Source organism: Rhododendron vialii, chromosome 4a, assembly GCF_030253575.1.
Source record: "Rhododendron vialii isolate Sample 1 chromosome 4a, ASM3025357v1".
Lineage (NCBI taxonomy): Eukaryota > Viridiplantae > Streptophyta > Magnoliopsida > Ericales > Ericaceae > Rhododendron > Rhododendron vialii.
Window position 1 is genome coordinate 10555610 of NC_080560.1, and position 20522 is coordinate 10576131.

Genomic DNA, 20522 nt, shown 5'->3' on the forward strand with positions numbered 1-20522 from the left:
AGATGTAAAGAATAAAATTATTAACCATGGTTAGAGGGAGTGCGGGTAAAGGGGGTTTTTTTTTTCCACTAATGATCGGTTCTTTCGGTAGGAAGTTTTTTTGTTATGCGTTGGTTATACATTTTAATGGTTTTATTATGCTTCAACTGGTTTTGTCATGCCATTTTTTACGGTATTCCCAAAACAGAGGAGACACCGAAGCGCTATCCCTATATTTTATATCCGGAGTGTTTGAAAACAAAATTAAAAGTGGACGGAGCATCGTGGGAATAGAAATGCTACGGACAAAGAAAATTTACCTCGAAAAGATCAATTAATGGTTGAGATTCACTGTGATGTGTGTGATACAATCATCAAAGTGATTCTCAACCATTGATTGCTATTTTCGGAGTACTTTCGGGATAAGTTTTCTTTGTACCTAACATTCCCCTCGTAGAAAAGCTTGGATTTCCTAGAGAAAATCCCAGCCTTCACAATGGATGGTAGAATACTGGATGGGATCTGAACCCAAAAAAGAGAACGGTTTTACTATTGTCAGTCTACTAGGCTGACGATAAACATACTAGAAGACAAGAAAAATACGTATTTTTATGTACTTTTTAAATCTTTTAATATATATTCACAACATCACTATTGTTAACCCATTGGGTTGATTTTAGAAATTTCCAAAAGGGAAACCCAGCTGTTCGACGTTTTCAGGTTTCCCCTGGTAATGATGCATCATTGAAAAACGAATGGGTTTCCCTGGTAATCTGCTCTCTCTCTCTCTCTCTCTCTCTCTCTCTCTCTCTCTCTCGAATCTACACTGCTCCATTTCTCTCTCTCTCTCTTGGATTTACTCCGACGAAATCCACCCCTCTCATAGTGTCACCGGCGACGAAATCCACCGTAGTCTCGAATCTCCTCCAAGGTCTCGACGTCAAGAACCACAATGAAAAGTTGCGTGGAAGGTAAAAAACTTTACTTTGATCTATAATTTTGGGGTAATGGGTCTATTGGGATTTTGGGTCTATCTGGATTTTTTGAAGTTTTCGAATGAATTTTGGGTCTTCTGTCTCCGAAATTCGATAGAACAGGGCCTAAAAAGAGTACATAGAATTACTCCATCGTTTTTAGAACAGTTGGTCCACCTCTTTTTCATTGTTTGTCCACTACACATGACAATACATTAATTGTGGCCATTGTTTTTAAAGCTTTGGTTTATGGTACCTTCTCAAAGACACTACTTTGGTGGCTTTAAGGTAGAGCGGCGGCTGCATCCTCCTCCTATTTTAAATTTAGACTCTCTCTCTCTCTCTCTCTCTCTCTCTCTCTCTCTCTCTCTCATTTGCAGCTAAGATCATGTGAATTTGTTGGTTCACAAAAGATTCCTTCTCCCACTTTTAGAAGACTCAGAAAGAAACTAGAGGAATATGAGGCATTCTAGCGAAGGAGCTATTACGGAACGTTATTCTCAAAGTCCATAGCCTTGCCAAGGAAGTTCACTCTTCATTGTTGATAGATGCTAAATCCCTGTGCTGTTGACCTTGCCAAACAACTTTAAGTAGAATTCTTCATTCTTTTTTGTAATACTTCGATTATAGGGGCTAAATCCCTTTGTTGAGGCATACTAATTGTTGATAGAGGCTAAATCCCTATGCTGAGGTTTCTTTTGCTAACATTGAGCTAGGCTCACATTTATTTGCACCTTCTAACTCATTCATTCCTTGATCTACATGCATGTAATAGTTAGATTGGTTTTGAGTATAATCATATGTTTGGCTATATGAAAATTGAAGTGAAAACAATTTGTCTTGCTACAGTTTGTTGTCTGGTTTCTAGCACTTACGAGTAATAGTGTCACAAATCACATGTACCTGAGACTAATCAGGAAGCAATACATTTCGTAGGTGGGAAATCACCAAATCACTTTGGTTTTGATAGCTAATTTCTTTGTACCTAGTTAACTTTATACTTGGTATTTACTTGAATTCCAGCTAGGTAATTCTCTTAAGTAATTCTCTCTCGTGCTATCAATAAGTGGATCACATACCACACACTAATGAAACGGGGTGGGTAGTGCTGTAGGTAGGGGCAATTCGCTAGTATAATCTTGTTTCTATAGTGATTTATATAAAGTTCGCATATCATTAATTCATGGTATATTCATGTTCAAAACCGATTCATGTTTAGTAGTCATGCAAAATTAGTTCATAATTCTTGGAAATTTTCATAGTGATTTCCTATAAACTTACCTACCATTATTTTGAAGTTGAATTACATCGATAGTTATGGTACATTGTTCCAGCATTCATGGTAAATTTAAAATACGGATCAAACTTGAATTCATGATATATTGATCAAAGCATATTTCATGGTTACCAAGAACATACAATAAACATGGCAAATATAGTACATTGCAAATTGAAAACACGATAAATTTATTACAATGAATATTTCATGGTTACCCGGAACATATAGTGAACATGGCAAATTTAGTACACTGTAAATTGGAAACATGATAAATTTATTACAATGAATATGATTCTTATGAAATTAGCATTGTAAACTGAGAATTTGAAAAAAATGATAAATTATATATATATATATATATATAGATGGTAACTCTTATACTCAATACACAGACCAATCCACCGGCATAATTCTGATTCTCTTTGTCTCGACCTAGCTTCCCGTTTGACCTTGGTGGGTGTAGCTCCTGCAAATTAAACAACGTACTCAAGTACAGTATTTTTATTATGAATTATTTATGAAAATTAAACATAAAAATTGAGGCTCAACAATGACAACCATTTCATGACTAATTTCTCTAAATCTACCATGTTTATGATGAATTAGTTATTCAAATTAAATATGAAAAATGAGGCTCAATAATGACAACCATTTCACGAGTAATTTTTGCAAATCTACCATATATTATCATGACATATTTCGGCACAAAATCATTCAAACCACGTATTTAAACTGACCATGTTTAGCATGAATTATTTCTCCCAATTTACTATGACAACTGAGGCACCACAATGTTTACCAATCAACTCACGTGTTAAGATAAACTTCTACCTCCTGCAATGCATTTATAGAGAGGACGGCGATGGGGGACGGAAGGAGACAGTGATGGGTGATGGAGGGCAGCGGTGGAGAGGATGACGGTGGGATGGTGACTGATTTTCAATTAAAGAGAGATTGTTAGGTTTTTAAATATTATGTAGGAGATAATGGAAAGGGCTTAAAATAAGGATTGTTATTTGTGTATATCCATAAATAATGGTGGAGGACTTACATGTTTATAGGTAACATATATTAAGGGCAAAATTGGGATAATAAAAACTTGAGGATGAAAACATCACCCTAAAAAGTAGATGGGATGAAAGCATAACCCATACTAGACTGGAGTATGAATATTTAGGTACCCCTTGTAATATTTATGTACATAGATGCCAATATTTACTTGTTTTTTATGTTGGAATTCAAGTATGATTAGAGATCTTAACATAGTCAACATTTTTCATACCGCTATCTTTTCTGGAAGTTGAATGCCCTGATTGAAAAGGCAAAGATGAACCCAAAGAGCACCACAAATCCAGCAATAATGAGCGCGACAAATCCCAAAAAGTCATGTTCAAATCCAAAGTAATTATCAATAAAATCCTTCATAGTTTCCCCCGTTTCAATCTGGTCGTTTAAGTCTCCGAACTGTGAAGCAACCAACCCGTATATGGTCCAAGAGACCGGGCACATGTAAGTGTACCATTTCCACCACCCTGGCATCCTCTGTTATAAAAGAGAAGAATGAAAATTCTGAGTCCTAAGTTTTGAGCTCAATCTCTAAGAAAATGTATGAGCAAAAAACTGAAACTTACTGGCGATGGGATGATAAATCCTGAGAAAAGCATCCATATCATGTAGAAGGCAGATGAAACTATGCTAGCAATGTGGTGATTGGGAGTAACTGCCACTGTCATCATTCCATAGAAGGTGTAATATAACAAGGTGAAGTACATGAAGAATATGTACCAAAGGAACTTGGCAGCAGTCCATTCGAATCCAATCATCGCATATACTATGACTCCATATATGACCGTTTGAACAAAGATGTAGGGAATCTCAATTACAACCTGCACAAAAATAGGGGATCGGGTGAGTAAAAGTTTTATTAGGCGGGCTCGCCAAGAGAGAGAGGATGCCTTACTCCCCGCAAGTTCAAAGTACGGTGTATGCATATCGTTAGTGTCTTATCTATTTGTCCTTAATACTTTCATCTCACGGTATCCCTGAATCCTGAATTGTTCTTGTAGAAAGGCCACTTGGATGACTAGATGTAGTTTGTCCTCTTGACGTTCACGTAATGTCCTAGACAATACAAGTAATTTACCTGTCCAAAGGCATATGGCAAAGCTGAGTACATGCCAGCCGCTCTTTCGCGATAAAAGACTGTTCTCTCTATCCCAACCACTGGCTGCACTGATGTCGCATTTTGTATACCAATAAAAAGTACAGCAGCAAACATAGAACCCATTGCATTAAATAAGTCCTGCCTTGTATCCCTACAAATCCCATAAAAGTACACAATACAGAACGTAAATAGGGACTAACATTTGAGAAAGAAGAGAGTGGAGGAATCTCTTTTGGCTTTGCAGATATACGTACCTTTTTGAACCAAGATCCCAAAATATCGTTCCAAACATTAGAGCTATGAAAGTGGTAAACAATAATCTCACTGCGCAGTACGGAGGGTTTCGCCAATATGACCAATGCTGTTTCCATAGGCAAGCCATGCATTGCGTGAAGAAAGGCTGCGAGTATTTCGTGGTAAAGCGTATGTCTTTTGATCCTGGAGTTGGTACGCTCAGTTCCTTGATCAGATCTTTGTTTCTCCTGATTCATCCAAATTTATTAGCAGCTACTATCTAGAACATATACTAGTCTTATTTCCTGCTTTATGAGACAAGTCATTCTCTCACAATACATCAACTTTAATTCAAAAAATAAGTACTTATTTCCCTTAGCGGAACAGAAGTACTTACTAGATTACACATTTTATACGGATACCTTGATTAACTTAATGAATGTGACAGATATTTAATATTCAATTCCTCTCAAAATTTCAAGATGTTTGGCCTACTAGAATTTCTTCAGACTGCAACATGAACCTACCTGTATAGTTCTGAGTTCTTGTACACGCTCGTAAAGTCAACCCCAAGAGCTGTTTCTGATGCAGATGAAGTTACCTCTAACATCCAAGTTGCAGGATTATAACCATCTTTAATCTTACTAACTCCATTGATCCCCTGAACCAAACATATATAAAAATAAGTAAGCTTCTCAGAGAAAACATTGAAATTCCTGGTCTTAGGAATTCATCAGCTTTAATTACCTCGAAGTATGCGATGAGATGGACAGAAAGGCGGCCCAACGGCCCGACGTATATTTCTTTTCCTCCTCTTTTCAAAAGAACCAGCTGCAATTTTATATAATTGTTTCAGTTGGCTTTCTTACGACTAGAAACTAAATCTAATATTGAATCCTAAACACGTGAACGATTTCTTACCTCATCAAATGCATCGAATATGTCGATGCTTGGCTGATGGATGGTGCACACCACGGTTCGTCCTGTGTCTACTGTGTTCCTCACTGTTCTCATCACTATTGCCGCAGCCCTGGCATCAAGTCCTGATGTTGGTTCATCCATGAATATTATTGATGGATTGGCTACAAGCTCAACTGCAATGGTAAGCCTCTTGCGTTGTTCAGTTGAAAGGCCATTCACCCCAGGCAACCCAACGAGTGCTCCCTTTAATGGGGTTAACTCCACAAGCTCCATGACCTCATCAACAAACATCTGCCATTTGTTGTTTAGAATTAAATTTGTTTTATATGGATACTAACAAGGATAGAGTCCAAATTGAAGTACGTCATTATGATCCCGCTAGAGGGCATCTATGTTATCGACTCCCCCACAAGCCTCGAAGGATTAAGAGGTTTTTCGACTTTAACATTCCTTTCACGGGAATACAACTCGAGCCTCAAACTTTCTATAACTTTTTCTGCTTATTTAAAGTTAAATGGAAGGAATGAATAAAACTAGAATAAGAGCTTTGATATGCAAAATTTATGAAAAATGCCGACTAATCTGTAGGCAGGGAACATTTAAGGTAATTCAGGATGCGCAAGATTATAATGGACGATTTTAGGCATAAGGATTTGAGATTGTGATATTAAGAGTCACCTTTTTGGCTGCAGAGTTGACTTTAGCAGGCAACCGAAGCCATGCAGAATATTGTAATGCCTCATACACCGTAACATGAGGAGAGTGAATATCAGTTTGTTCGCAGTATCCTGATATGCGAGCAAATGTTTCTTGCTTCTTTGGGTATCCAGATATTGTGATTCTTCCTTCGATATACCCTCCAGTTTTTCTACCAGCCAACACATCCATCAAGGTGGTCTTACCGGCCCCACTAACACCCATGAGAGCTGTAAGGACTCCTGGTCTAAAAGCACCGCTTACTCCTTTCAGAAGTTCTAACCGGTCATCAGGTATGCCTTGATCTTTCATTTCCTGCAAGCAAGTACTATTTTGAAATTAGTTTTAGAAATTATTAGAGAGAGTTCCCTATGGAAAGATATGCATGAAATTGCTTCCACTTTTTTGGTTCAATAAGTTGGGTTTAAAGAAGTATTACATGGCCTTATAATGTGGACAGTTCTTGGAAAATACCTGTGGCATATCAACTGAATATTTGATCTCATCGAAAGCGATGGAAAGAGGTTCAAAAGGTAGAACCATTCCACGCTTTCTGTTTTGGCCGGCATCAGTAATGCTTCCCACACTTGGTGCCGTTGACGAAGATGATACACTTCTTCGTACTTCACTTCCCTTTTCTGCACAATGCTACACAAATTTGAAACACATATTGCAGAACGAAAATTCAAGTAAGAGAGCTTATTTACCATTAGAAGTGATATCTCCGCTTGATGATAACTCAACTAACTCTCCTGTCTTTACATCAATTCTCTCGGTCAAGTCTTCTTCAGTTAGAATCGCTTGAGGCTTGCCAAAGGCTGCATCAAATCGACCCATCTTTTAGCTAAGTAGCATTGACACCAACACACAAGACATGATACTTCGACGCACAAATTTCTGAAATATGGAGGACACGAGCTGTTGGGGCTCGTCGTGAAGATATATCTATGCATTTTATTACATCAGATTTTTGAAAGAAATTGATGAAAACCACAAAAGAAGAGGCCTTAATTGTTCTAGTATACAATGTTTGCCTTCATACACACGTCATTGTGTCCTCACTATTCATTTACTACCGTCTCTCTCAATGACAGAAGGCTGCCCTAAGATTTGACTAGAGCCAGCAATTCCATTTGACACCCATCACTCATCTTGCGAGAGTCCATAGGGTGTCACGAGAGGATACTATAGGGAGGTGTTTCTACTTCATTGTCTTTTAGGATAAATTGAATGCTATGAATTTCTGCAATCATCAAAATGTGTAGTTCTAACATTTAAAAATGAGTGTATTTGGTACTTACGGTTGAGATAAGTGAGAGCCAGAGTGTAAAGAAATTGGAATGCGACAAAAAAAGCGAGTGTAGCTCCTAGTCCAAGCCAATACCAATGTGCTTCAGGGAAAATTCCTTTGGACTTCAAGACTTGTACTCCTAGTGTCTCTGTTGAATCAGCAGGGATCTGCAAACAAATATTTCCTCTAAATTTAGATGATACAACTCACTTTGCATTGCTTTGAATTTCTATATCCAAATGCAGAAATATTGATGCTTACTTGTCCCCAACTCTTCCCAAGAAATTCATTCACTGCTAAAGCATTTTGCCCGTACGTCATAGGTGACATCCAATAACCCCATATCCACCATTTTTTTATATTTTCTGAAGCCAATTCAAATTAGTCCTCGGTTAAATCCAAGTCATATAGCACAGAAGATTTACTTTTTTTCACTCTACACTTTCTATTTTTACCTCGTGACAGGACAAATCCACCCAACACAAGAACTGTAAGCAATGCAAATGACCCGAATGTGTTTGCCACAATAATGTTCCTTCCTATTCCCCCCACGAATCGGAACAGTGCAGAAGACATTTGGTTAACGCACACGAGCAGCAAGAATTGCCTGAAAAGCCTGCCATAGCAATTGGGATCACGAATTTGTTTATTTACCAAGAAAAACAAAAGAAACCAATGTGTAGAGAGCCTAGTTCTGCATTACCGTCCAGCATCTGGCTCAAAGCCTATAACATAATAAGTTACGAAAACCCATGCACCAACTTCTACAATTGTAACTGGGATCTTGAGGAACCATGTGGGTAAAGTGTATGCCCAAGCAGGAAAGAAGAGGAAGTCCCTTTGCTTGTAGAAGACAGGAAGTTTCATGATGCTCAGTGCAATTTCTGAGTACCCATTGAACATAATCATAATGAGGGTGAAGAACAAGGCACCCATGAAAATCCCTCCATCTTCTAGTGTTTTCTTAGGCATCTCAGTTCGTAGAAATAGAGTCATTGTTATGAATGCCATAAGCATAAGCTGAAAAGAAAGATAACCATTAATCTGCTTGATCAAAATGTTTTGACAATTCAAAATTTGAAAGATTTGCAATGCTTTTCGACATGTCACTCACTTGAGTCAACTTGAATATGTAGATGAAAGAGTTTCTCTTCATTAGTAAGTATTCTCTTGACGTGCAAGCTTTCAGGAGTTCCTTTTTGCTGATACCGTATTTCTTGGTTGTTAAAGCAGCAGGGTGGCACTTAGATTTGTCAAATGGAACAGCAAGTTTGTCACCCAATTTCTGGCCAACATGGAACGACTTAAATGCTTCTGCAAATTCCTCCACCTGAACGTAACTGTAAGGCTCATCTTTTTTTGCCCAGTATTGCTTTTGATCTTTCCTTGATGTCACCTATGTGTTTTCCCACAAAATGATACAAAGTTACAGTATGTTCTAAAGCTTGAAAAATGTTTCCACTATTTATGCTCCCCTTACATCAGAAAACGAAAACATTGTGTTTGGCTGCAACTCTTAAAATGATGGTGCAAGTGGTGGAAGTGGTCTGAGTGTTGGTGCTTGTTGTGGTCATTTAGTTCTGGCGGCAGCAGTGGTGGGACGTGGTGGTGGTCTTGACAAAACTCTGTCTTGTCTTACTAGGTCTAGAAAATGGTATTCGCCTTTAAACTTAGACAACATTTTTCTCTAAAATAAACTCATTTTATCTTGATTCTTGACTTAATAAGGATACTGTTTTCCAGTTAATTAACTTCCATTTTTCATCATATCAGACACTTGAAAAAATGGACAAAGACAAAGGGAAATCTCAAAGCTAGTAATCACCTCTTGTAAGAAGTCGGCAACTCCTTTCCTCTCAGGGCACTTAAATCCCATGTGTTCAAAGAATTCAAGCACGCATTCACGGGGGCCTTGATACACAATTTGCCCATCAGAGAGCAGAATTATGTCATCGAACAGGTCGTAAGTTTCTGGTGCCGGCTGGAGGAGAGAGATAACAGAAGTTCCTTGAAGTATGTGGATGGACTGCCTGATTGAATTCACAATCTGGAAAGTTGTAGAGCTGTCCAAGCCAGTCGATATCTCATCCATGAAGAGTGCTCTAGCTGGTCCAACCAACATCTCTCCTGCATGATATAACACATCAGAAACTCAGAATAATCAGTATCAGAACTCTTTTGGCTAATTACTCAAAGGGCAGGAATGATTGGCAAGTACTTATTTAAGATTAATTTATCTTTTACATAATTCTTACTTCTGTTATCATTAAACTTTTTTCAGCTTTTGGTCAAAAAATTATACTCTTCCGAGTTCACGCAACGTATCGGGAAAGTAAAAAACAATTGGCCCAAAACTCAAAGCAGTTTTGAAAAGACATAGATAAGCAATTTTTCATGAATTTAGGAGTTCCGTTTCTAGAATATAGTATGTTGTTCTGTAAATGCATTTTACCTGTTGTGACTCGTTTTTTTTGTCCACCAGAAATACCTCTCCGCATTTCATCACCCACCAAGGCATCTGCACATATTTCCAGATCCAGTATCTGTGGAAATTGAAGAAATCAAAGGAGGAGGTCAAATCAATGACTATGGCTTTCAAAAACTTATTTCGGTTGCTTATTCTGTTTTCAAGTTGGTACCTTAAGAATATAATCTGTCACAACACTGGCCTCTTGCCCTTCTAATGATGCAGCCTGTACATGATTAGAAATGTGGGGAATCAATTCACCAGAAATGTGGGAAATCAATTCACAAAAAATGGTTTTGGCATGGAGATATTGCGGTTACCTTCATGAAAATATCAATATCAGGATCAGGCTTTATGTTTGCTTGTTTTTCTCTCCTTGATAGTTCCGCCAACATTTCTGCAAATTTCAACAAAAACCGATATAGAACCCGAACTCCTGTGGTACTTACCCTCGGAATTATGAAAAAACATCCATTAATCTAATTTACCATAAAGAGTTCCAACCCCTTGGCATCTAGCGGAGAATGCTAATGTTTCTCTCACTGTCAATTCTCCCATATGAAGGTCATATTGACTTATATAAGCAGAAGTCCTCTGTGGAACAAACTCATCCATTCCGTGGCCGTTGTATGTGACTCTTCCCGAAACCTATAGTTACAAAGGACTTAAATCAGATGACATAGTCCTTGGAACTTATTTAGAAAACTGGATTATTGTCTTGTTTGTTTTACTTTTAGATCTGTATCGAGTTTTCCGGCCAAAGCTAGCAGCAATGTGGATTTTCCGGAGCTTGGTGGACCTAAAAGCAATGTCATTCTGCAAAAAACCATATCAAAGCAATGGTAAGTGGAATATTTTAGAGGAATTCGAACCCCACACACACACACACACACACACACACACATATATATATATATATATATCGGGACGGTTCAAAGGACACCCAAAAAAACACCTAAAAAAATATCCTAAATCTCAAACTCATAGTTCCCGATCAAATTTTTATGATCCGAACTGTTCAATGTGTGCAGAATGTGATTTTAAGGGTGCACGCGAAAAATTAAAAAAAAAATGATCGGGAAAGGCTTGATTTGAACAGTTTTTATTTGAATCGTTTAATAAAAAACTGTTCAAAACTGTTTGGATCAAGCCCTTCCCGGTCATTTTTTTTGCTAATTTCTCTTACGGACCTTTAAAATCACGTTCTGATCACATTGAGCGGCTCAGATCATCAAAATTTGATCGGAAACTATGAGGTGTTTTTTTAGGTGTTTTTTTGAGTGTCTCCGGAACCGCCCCATATATATATATATATATATATATATATATATATATATATATATATATATATATATATATATATATATATATATATATATATATATATATATATATATATACATACTTGTGTGTGTTTGTAAAATTCGATTGAGAAATTATAAATTGTCTTCTCACCTTCCAGGCTTGATTATTCCACTGACATCACGAAGGATTTGCATTGGCTTCTTTCTACTTGGAAGAATATGGAGGTTATTCAAAAACCCCTTCAGATATCAATATCAATACATATATACGAGATGTGAAGGTCAGTTCAATTTAGACATGGAGATCGATAACGGAAAAATTCAAGTTGATCATATGATCACCAAATATGAACTACGTACCTCTACGAAGTTGACAGTGAAATTGATTAATGTAGGCAGTGCTCTACTGCCAACATGAGCTTCTGCATGAACATTCAGATGCTCAAACCGGACTTGTATAGTTGGAAGTTCTAGTCCAACCCTGTTTAATAAAAGAAGACAGAATGCTACCCTTATACAAAGAGAAGAAGTGCCAATGAGCAGAGAACATAAACTTTAAATTAGGGTCGGCCCAAGCGTTTTTACTGTTCAAGGCTTTATAAAAAAAAAGTGTGTTCTTGTCGAGTTAATACTTAACAATTTTTATAGTAACAATTACAATACGAGAAAGACAAACCAATATAAAGTTCTATTAATCATTACATACGTTCACAAAATACAAAGTCTCTAAATAGGTAATACATATTATCTCAAGAACGCATGAGTATCACTAAAATTGTTAAAAAGAGTCCTACTCAAACTCAAATGATAAAAGCATTGGAGTGCTACTAAAATTTGAGATTTTTAGAATGCCTAAGGCCCAGACTTGTGCCTGGGCTGGCCCTGCCTTGAATAGCCGGATCAGTTACATAGTATCATCAAGGCTGCAAAAAACAAAAGGTGTCTTTTCGTTTTGTGTTATCCTTGGTAAAAATTGCGGACCCAGGACTATTATGTAAAATACAGTAAGAAACAAAATGATTTGTGGTGTGTTGTGATTGATGTGGAGCATCGCTCCGAGGGACTCGGGGGCTTTGTTGCCCACCAGGGACAATAGCCCCTACCCATACCTCAAAACTACGCAGTTTTGAGGCAATTGTTGTTGTTGTAGTTGTTGTTTTTAATTTTATTTGATAAAAGCCCGATTTGTGAAGATCTTATTTTTCTGATCACATTATTCTAAAGGGTCATAATAATTATTTTTCTCTAGGGCTGTTAATTAAGTATCTACTCTTTATTTGGGACCATGTAGAGTAGAAACTTAATTATGAGAGTCATAGAGAGAAAAATTAATTATAATCCTTTAGAATAAAATGACCAAACAAATAAGATCTTCACACATGTTCAAACAGATTTAAAATTGAACCACTTAATTTTTGTAAGACTGCTTATATATTTAAAAATGTGGTTAAAACATTAAGTGATCTAATTTTCAACCCGATTTAACAAGTGCAGAGATCTTATTTTTCTAAATGGTCATAATTAATTTTTATCTCTAGGGTTGTTATAATTAAGTATCTGCTCTTTATTTGAAACCTTGTAAAGCAAAAACTTAATTATGAGAGCTTTAGAGACAAAAATTAATTATAATTCTTTAGAATTAAATAATCAGACAAATAAGATCTTCGCACCAGTTCAAACAGATTGAAAGTTGGATCACTTAATTTTTTAACCATATTTTTCTTTTATAAACCGTCTAAAAAATTATTATATTAACATTTTGAAGAAAAGGAAAAACGTTTGGCTTTATCGATCCAAGCTACGTCGTTTCGGTTTTATTCATTACTTAGGAAAGGGAAAAACGTTTTCCAAATAGGACTTTTATCAGATTTAAAAAAAAAAAAAAAGGAACAAGAAGAACAGCAGTTGCCAGTTTTGAGGTGCGGGTAGGGGCTGCTGTCCCTGGTGGGCAGCAGAGCCCCCGAGTCCCCGCTCCGAGAGCATTGAATAACCTCTCTTGGCAAAGTGCTTTCAAGAACTCTTCCCGGCCTGAAAACATGCAACATATTGTAGTACTGCTCGGGAATCAGAAACAGAAACGTTTTCGTATTTTCGTAAACTGTTTTCGCGCACATAACCGACGAGTCTTTTTCGAACTTTTCATTGCTTTGACAGTCGGGAACAAGCGTAACGAAAGCCTAATTATGAAGACAAATCAAGCAAAAGTACTAATGTACAGAAAGCAAAGAAGAAACAAACACGTTTTCCAAGCTAAGATTACCTGTCAATGCGCTTCTTGAGCTTCAACAAGAACTTCTCATTATCTTCCTCGGCTATCTTCAAAAGTCTCTCCACCAGATTCCTTTTCTCAAAAAACCCGAGATTCTTGATGTCAATTTCTCTAGGCGGACCCTCTTCATCCTTCAGTATCCCTCGGGTTATCCGTCGATACGTAGGAAGCTTCTCAATAGCAGCCCATTGAATTAGTGCTCCTTCATCGTCTTCTCTGTGCGACGACTGCGAGAAAAACTCCACTGGATCGTTCCTCCATATGTTTGAGCTGTTTACACGAGTACTGCTACGTGCACTGCTCGTTCTATATATTTCACCACCAATCTCCATTTTCAACTCTTCCAAACTGCCGCAAGCAGCCTACCAAAGAATCACCCAGGAAGGATTTTACAGAGTTTCATGCAAGAACTCAATTTTCTTGGATTTTGGAGAGGTGAATCGTTGGCCCTCTTGTTGTTCTGCTCCCGGAATTTTCTGCTCAGGAATGTGTGGTCCTCTTGTTTTTCTGCTCTCGGTATTCTCTGCTCAGGAATCTGTGGTGTTATGCGTGATTTTCTGAGATAAATCTGATTTGTTGAAGTGTGTCTATATTTATACAGTTAGCATCTTGTTATGCACTAGGTGCCGACAGGGCTGGTAAACTAACCAAGCTACTCGAGTCTGAACTCGTATTCGTTCGTTAAAAACTTGTTTAAGATTTGTTTGTTTATAACCAAACTTGAGCATCTTTTTAAAGCACTTTAATATTCCAAGCCAAGTTTGAACAAGCTACTACTCTGTTCGTTCGGCTTATTAAAGCTTCTTAAGTCATCAATCAAATCAAGCTTCATTAACTACTAGCTAGGCTCGTTTATCACCCCTTGCTAGCAGGGGAGTGTATTCGTATATTTTTACTCTATGGTTGATGTAAGGGATGGCGTATGGCAGTTCATTGAGAAAAGTAAGCAAAAATATTTTGAAACATTCGTGTGCCGCGAGTTCATGGGGGTTTCCATTTCCATGAAAATCAGCTTAGGCTACAACCTAGTGAATAAAGACAGGCGATAGCACTGCCATGGGTAAATAAAGACGGGCGATAGAACTGCTATGGGTACACATGGAATGTATATACCATGCACATATGGGTTTTGTGGGGTCCACCTCGGGTCTTACAGAGATGATTCGAACCGTCCATTATCTTTAGAACATTTTTTTATGGAGCCCTGTAAAAAAATCAGCTCAATCCGATATGAGTAAAGATTTGTTCTTGAATTTGTAAGGGCGAAATTAAGCAGTTAAGTAGTTTTGCTCCTACAAATTCCGAAAAAATCCTAACCGATGCCAGGTTGAGCCGATTTTTCACAGGGCTCTATAAAAAAAATGTTTTAAAAATAATAGGCGGTTCGAATCATCTATGCAGAACCAGAGATGGACCCCATAAAATCGATATGTGCACGACATGTACATTGCTCATTCATACCCATAGCTTTTTCCTAATATCATATCAGCAATGCTACACACAGCAAAAGTGCACAGATTTTGTGCACAGATTTTTTATGGAGCCCACTACGGGTTTTACACAAATAATCCGAGCCGTTCATTAAATGTAAAACATTTTTTCAAGGGCCCCCACGAAAAAATCAGCTCAATCCGATACTCATAGGTGCTCGATTTAATCATTTAACTTTTCATTCGAATTTCAGGATAATGTAAAGTTAGATGATTGAATCGAGCACTTATAGGTGTTGGATTAAGCTGATTTTTTGCGGAGGCCCTTGAAAAAATGTTTTACATTTAATGAACGGCTTGGATTATTTGTGTGGGACCCATAGTGGGCCCCACAAAAAATCTGTGCACAAAATCTTTGTGTGTAACATTTCTGATATCATATTGGCTGGGGTGCATACAAATGTTTCGTGTGATACAGATAACGTATAGATATATTTAGAAATTTTATATACTCCCAATCTCTATTAGTCCATTTTAAAACAAATTAACAGTCAATAACCCAAATATCTTACGGTTTGATTTTTCCCCTTTTTTTGTTTGGATTGTAGTAGCAGACAACTAATCAAAGGTGAAAGGGTAATGTGGAAAGGTGGAATTATAATTTTCTATGGTCAGGATATGAGATGTAAGAAGTTTGATTTGAGGGATTTGGGTTAAGATACAGAGAAATGTCACGGGCGAGAATATGGGAGTGTTGCCGATATTGACTAGAAATTAAGGGTGCCTTTTTGAAATCAGAAAGAGAGAGAGAGAGAGAGCGCGAGCGCATACCTCAAATTGATTTTCCCTTTTTATTATTTCTCAGTCGCCATCGACTCGACAGCAATCAGAAAACCTCCGAGCCTGATTTCCAGTCCCCGCTTTTCGTTCCTTCATTCCAGAAATTACTGGGCTATTTATATTTTTTTGTTGGGTAATATTCATAATCTATTGGGTATTTAAGATGATCCAATTGAAACCCAATTAAGACCCAATAATAAATGGGTTAGATGGGTTTGGACACCCAACGAATAAATGGGTTGGGTTGGGTCTATTTTTTAATAGATGGATATGGATTTCTTAATGAGTCTGGGTTTAATTTGCCACCCCTAATCTCAATTCAGCTAACGGGCTAGATTTATGTATAAAGATGTGATAAATCTGGACCGTTAAATCTATGTATAAGATTAAAATACTTTCTTTAGAGCATCCACAGTGAAATATGCAAAACCAAAAGATTGTTAAAGTTAACAATGTTTGTTCAAATAAGTGATCACATTAGAATAACCAAACTTAGTAACCTCTTAGTAATTCATCAAATTTTGGCATTTGAATAATTAAGACTAGAAACTTTTTGCCGATAACCAAATTTAGTGATTCTCATATTTTCTCAATCAAGTACACTCATTATTATACAAAAATCTTATCTCTCTCTCTCAACAATGTTTTAAAAAAACTGTTTTTTTTTTACACAGTTTTTTTCATAACCCATTTTTTTATACAACTGTTTTTAACTTAAACTATTTTTTTTCTTCTAAAAACTGTTTTCCCAACTGTTTTTAACATAAACTGTTTTTCCAACTGTTTTCCCCCCTTCTATCCTATTCTCTTTCTCCCCCTCCCTTCCTCGATGTACCTATTATCGAGTTTCTCATTAATAATAGTTTTGCCGTTTCAAAAAAAAACATAAACTATTTTTTCAAAAACTAGTTTTTCAAAATCTGATGTGACATAGCTAACTTTAGCAATCTCTAAATAGATAATCAAAATTTGATGTGACATGTTTTGATTATTCACTTTTGCTTTTTCTATTGTGGATGCTCTTATTATGTTGGTATAAATATAGATATATACTCCCTTCGTCCCAAATTCTTGGTCTTTTTTTCATTTTTTGAAGTCTCGAAAAATTGGTTGTATCTCTTAATCTATAATGTATTTTATATCAAATATGGATCATGTTTAATAGATCTAGCACTTTTATACAAATTTTTTAAAATCACCTAAAAAATTATATATTGTAAAACATAATCAATTGAAAAATTGTACGTACTCCCAAAGAGGACCAACAAATTGGGATGGAGGGAGTAGATATCTATATTATAAAACAGAGCGATTTTTGTCTATACATATAAACCAAGCACCCTCTACAATCGTCCGATCAATATTTCATGTTAGTTGTAGCCGTCCGATCGAGAGGATACTTCCTAATCTAAACTCCCCTAACCTTATGACCGGTAAATCTTTTCAATTGATTGATTTTACGTTGTTTCCTTAACAAGATTTTCCTATTTAAATTTCCTACATCCAACTCAATAATTTCCTTTTAGGTTGATTTTTCTACATTCAAAAAGGAAACAAACATTTTTTGATTCATACACTAAAAGGAAACATTCTTTGTTTTTTAAAGTTGATAATTGTTGTTTCTTTAAAACGGGGTAGCATTCACATACGTTTTCCTTCAACAATAAATCTACGTTTTTCTTAATAATCTAATTCATAAGCTTCTCTAAGAAGAGAAGAAATCAACTTCTTTTCTACCTTGATTGGAGAAAGAGAGAGAGGGTCATTGCCTTTGCTTTGTCGGAACAAAAGGTAATCAAATCTTTTTATTTTTTTCGTTATTCTAATGTTTGTACATGTTCTCTCCCTCTCTCTAGGTTAGATGTTTTGAGGTAATTTGGAGTCATGTTATCTGGAGTAGTACACTGTTTCTTTCCATGGATAATTTTTTTAAAGTTGTAATAAAAAATGTTGTATCGCGCCTTTTTTTTTAATCGGCGCATTGTGTCGTGCCTTTAGGCATGGGCAATCACGAAATTCATGATACTGTTTTTGGAGCTTTTCTATGGTCATGACAGTATTACTATTAATTGAATTAGTGGTTTGGTTTGTGATGATATTGATTTTTATATTCATAAATGTGTATGGCTTGGTGTATGATCTGCGTAATTGTACATGTCTTCCAGTTCTTTGTTAATACAAATTTTGCTTATCCACAATGAAGACTTTACTACTTATTATGAGTTAATTGTGGGATTAGGAATTTGTGAGACCGGTTGTCGGTCAGATTTTGATTCGCTAAATTATGATTAATATTGTAACGACCCGAATTGGGACGTTACAAATATAGTTGGGGTTCTGATTATAATTCTGACCCATTGTCGGTTTCGGTCAATCAAGGGCAAGGACTTGAAGTTTTTTTTTTGTAGTCCAAGATGTTATTTGTTAATGGGAGTAAAAAAAAGAACATTTTTATTTTCCTTTCATGTGCTTCCTTTTTGATAACTCAGATGGCCATGCCAATTTTCGAGCACCTCAACTAATCCTGAGAGCTCCACTGCCCATTTGCAGGGAGTTGCAGAGAGTACTCAATACTGACAATGCCTCAAAGAGATATGAATATGTTACCCCCAACAATTTGATGACATGAATATATTACTTTATTGATGATTGCCGGGAAGTTGTAGTTGATATAGCTGCTATGGGTTACTTGACTCTCCTCTCTACCAAGGTAATTTGGGACTTTTGGCATCTTTGTGTGTGTTGTGCCTAGGTATAAAACGTGCAGGGGCGCGCATGTGGTCTTATTGCACATGTTGGAGTTAATAAATTGTTACGTTGAGCTTGATTTTTCTTAGACTTCGATTGTGCTCTAATGTAAATGGGCTCACTTGAAATTTAACAAAAGGGAATGACTTCGGTGTTCCCAGTCATTTTGGGAACACCGTAACTTTTGACATAACAAAACCATTATGAGTATAACAAAAACCTATTATGAGCATAACCAAAACCATTATGAGTATAACAGAACCATAGCAAAACATAACTTATTTGTTATGCCTTGGTTGGGTTTGATTATGCCTTGATTGATTTTTTGGATATTCTTTGGTTATACCTTGTTTGAGTTTGGTTATGATTGTAATAGGTTTTAGTTATGCTCATAATGGTGAAGTTATGCCAAAAATTACGGTGTTCCCAAAATGACCAGGGACACCATAGCATCATCCTTAACAAAATGGGGTACCTATTGTCATCTATTACTTCTCTAATTCTATTCAATTTTGGGTTAAGAATACGTTGCGCCGTGCCTTCAGGCACGGGCATCCGCTAGTATAGATATACTATGGATCTCTTTTATCTCCTATATACTTTCTGCATATGGCAACGTACATATATAAATGATTTCTCTCCTTTTGTCTTTTGGATAGGCAAAAGTAACATTTTATTGAGAAAAAAGGGGAGGAAAATCCAACCAAAAGTTGAAAATGGTATACATCAAAATGGGAAGAAAGCCTATAACACCCATTTTATAAATGCTTTCTCTTTTGTAGGGAAAGATTGAAGGGAATGACTTCGGTGTCTCTGGTCATTTTCGGGACACCGTAACTTTTGACATAACAAAACTATTATGAGTATAACCAAAATCCATTACAAGCATAACAAAACCATAACAAGCCTTGGTTGTGTTTGGTTATGCCTTTGTTGGTTTTTTGGATATTCCTTGGTTATGCCTTGTTTGAGTTCTGTTATGTTTGTAATGAATTTTAGTTATACTCATATTGATGAAGTTATGCCAGAAATTATGGTGTCCCCAAACTGACCGGGGACACCATAGCATCATCCTTGAAGATTGAAACTAGCACCAAAATTACAACTTTTCAATATTTTTCAAGATGGTCGTCAATGACATACATCGAAGAATAAGCGTTGAAAAACAACTTCTCAATGTCATACATTGAAAAACAACTGCATATTTTACAAAATGGTAACAAAAGCCCATTTGATGAATGTTTTCACTTTTCTAGGGAAAGATTGAAACTAGCACCAAAATTACGACTTTTCAATTTTTCATTTTCAAGAGGATCCTAATGCTATAGTGTGTACCCTTACGGTGTCTCCGTTATGCCTCTTGTGATTTTTCGATTATGCCTTTTGTAGTGTTAGTTATGCCTCTTGTGGTTTTCGATCGGTTATGTCATGTGTGATTCCATGTTATGCCATGTGCCTGCTTGGGCGCTTCTTTTTCAACTTTTCAGCTTCTCATTTTTATCTTTTGACTGTTTGGCTGCTTGGGTAGAGAATGAGTTTTGGTAAAATTATTTTTTCAATTTTGAAGATGCTGTGCAAAAGCCAAAAAGAGGGAGGGAGGTCCTTTTCCACTTCTCTTTTTTGAACTATTTTTCTTAAAGTCAATTTTGCCCTCCACATATTTTGGTAATACCCAAATTAGTCACAAGTTTGCGTTATCCTCTTCTCCCAGATCTGTTCTCCCACCACCCATATCTGTTGAAGAGAGAGAGAGAGAGAGAGAGAGAGGAGAAGAGAACCCGACGAGAAGGAGAAGCCGATCAAAAAGCTTGTCGGAAATCCAATCGGTACCATCTCTAATTATCAAATTAAAAAATGGTTCAATTAACCGTTCATAATCATCAAAAAAAAAATTAGTAAAAAACCGTTCATAATTATCTTAATTAT

General features: G+C 36.5%; 1 protein-coding gene and 1 long non-coding RNA gene across 2 annotated transcripts; one reads left to right on the plus strand and one right to left on the minus strand.

The window, feature by feature from the left end:
* The first annotated feature begins 436 nt into the window (after positions 1 to 436).
* On the plus strand, positions 437 to 3373 carry LOC131321679 (uncharacterized). Its single transcript, XR_009198605.1, has 2 exons — positions 437 to 950; positions 1334 to 3373. It is a non-coding gene; the product is annotated as an uncharacterized LOC131321679 (long non-coding RNA).
* Positions 2404 to 14055, minus strand: LOC131321675 (pleiotropic drug resistance protein 1-like). The gene is made up of 25 exons (XM_058352560.1): positions 13570 to 14055; positions 11670 to 11790; positions 11461 to 11549; positions 10737 to 10821; positions 10494 to 10653; positions 10326 to 10402; positions 10178 to 10231; positions 9991 to 10081; positions 9364 to 9665; positions 8653 to 8934; positions 8242 to 8558; positions 7994 to 8154; positions 7800 to 7903; positions 7549 to 7705; positions 6955 to 7065; positions 6722 to 6885; positions 6230 to 6562; positions 5552 to 5842; positions 5378 to 5461; positions 5158 to 5291; positions 4651 to 4878; positions 4376 to 4547; positions 3864 to 4118; positions 3515 to 3774; positions 2404 to 2698 (listed from the first exon to the last, which is right to left on the minus strand). The coding sequence occupies exons 1-24, from the start codon at positions 13908 to 13910 to the stop codon at positions 3517 to 3519; spliced, it is 4371 nt and encodes a 1456-aa protein (XP_058208543.1). The 5' UTR covers positions 13911 to 14055; the 3' UTR covers positions 2404 to 2698; positions 3515 to 3516.
* Positions 14056 to 20522: the final 6467 nt, after the last annotated feature.

Coding starts and splice junctions, on each gene's coding strand:
- LOC131321675 (XM_058352560.1), bottom strand. CDS start 13,910: ATGGAGATTGGTGGTGAAATATATAGAACGAGCAGTGCACGTAGCAGT. Junction 9,666..9,990: donor AAAAAAACGAGTCACAACAG/GTAAAATGCATT, acceptor TATATCATGCAG/GAGAGATGTTGGTTGGACCA. Junction 5,843..6,229: donor TCAACTCTGCAGCCAAAAAG/GTGACTCTTAAT, acceptor AACAAATGGCAG/ATGTTTGTTGATGAGGTCAT.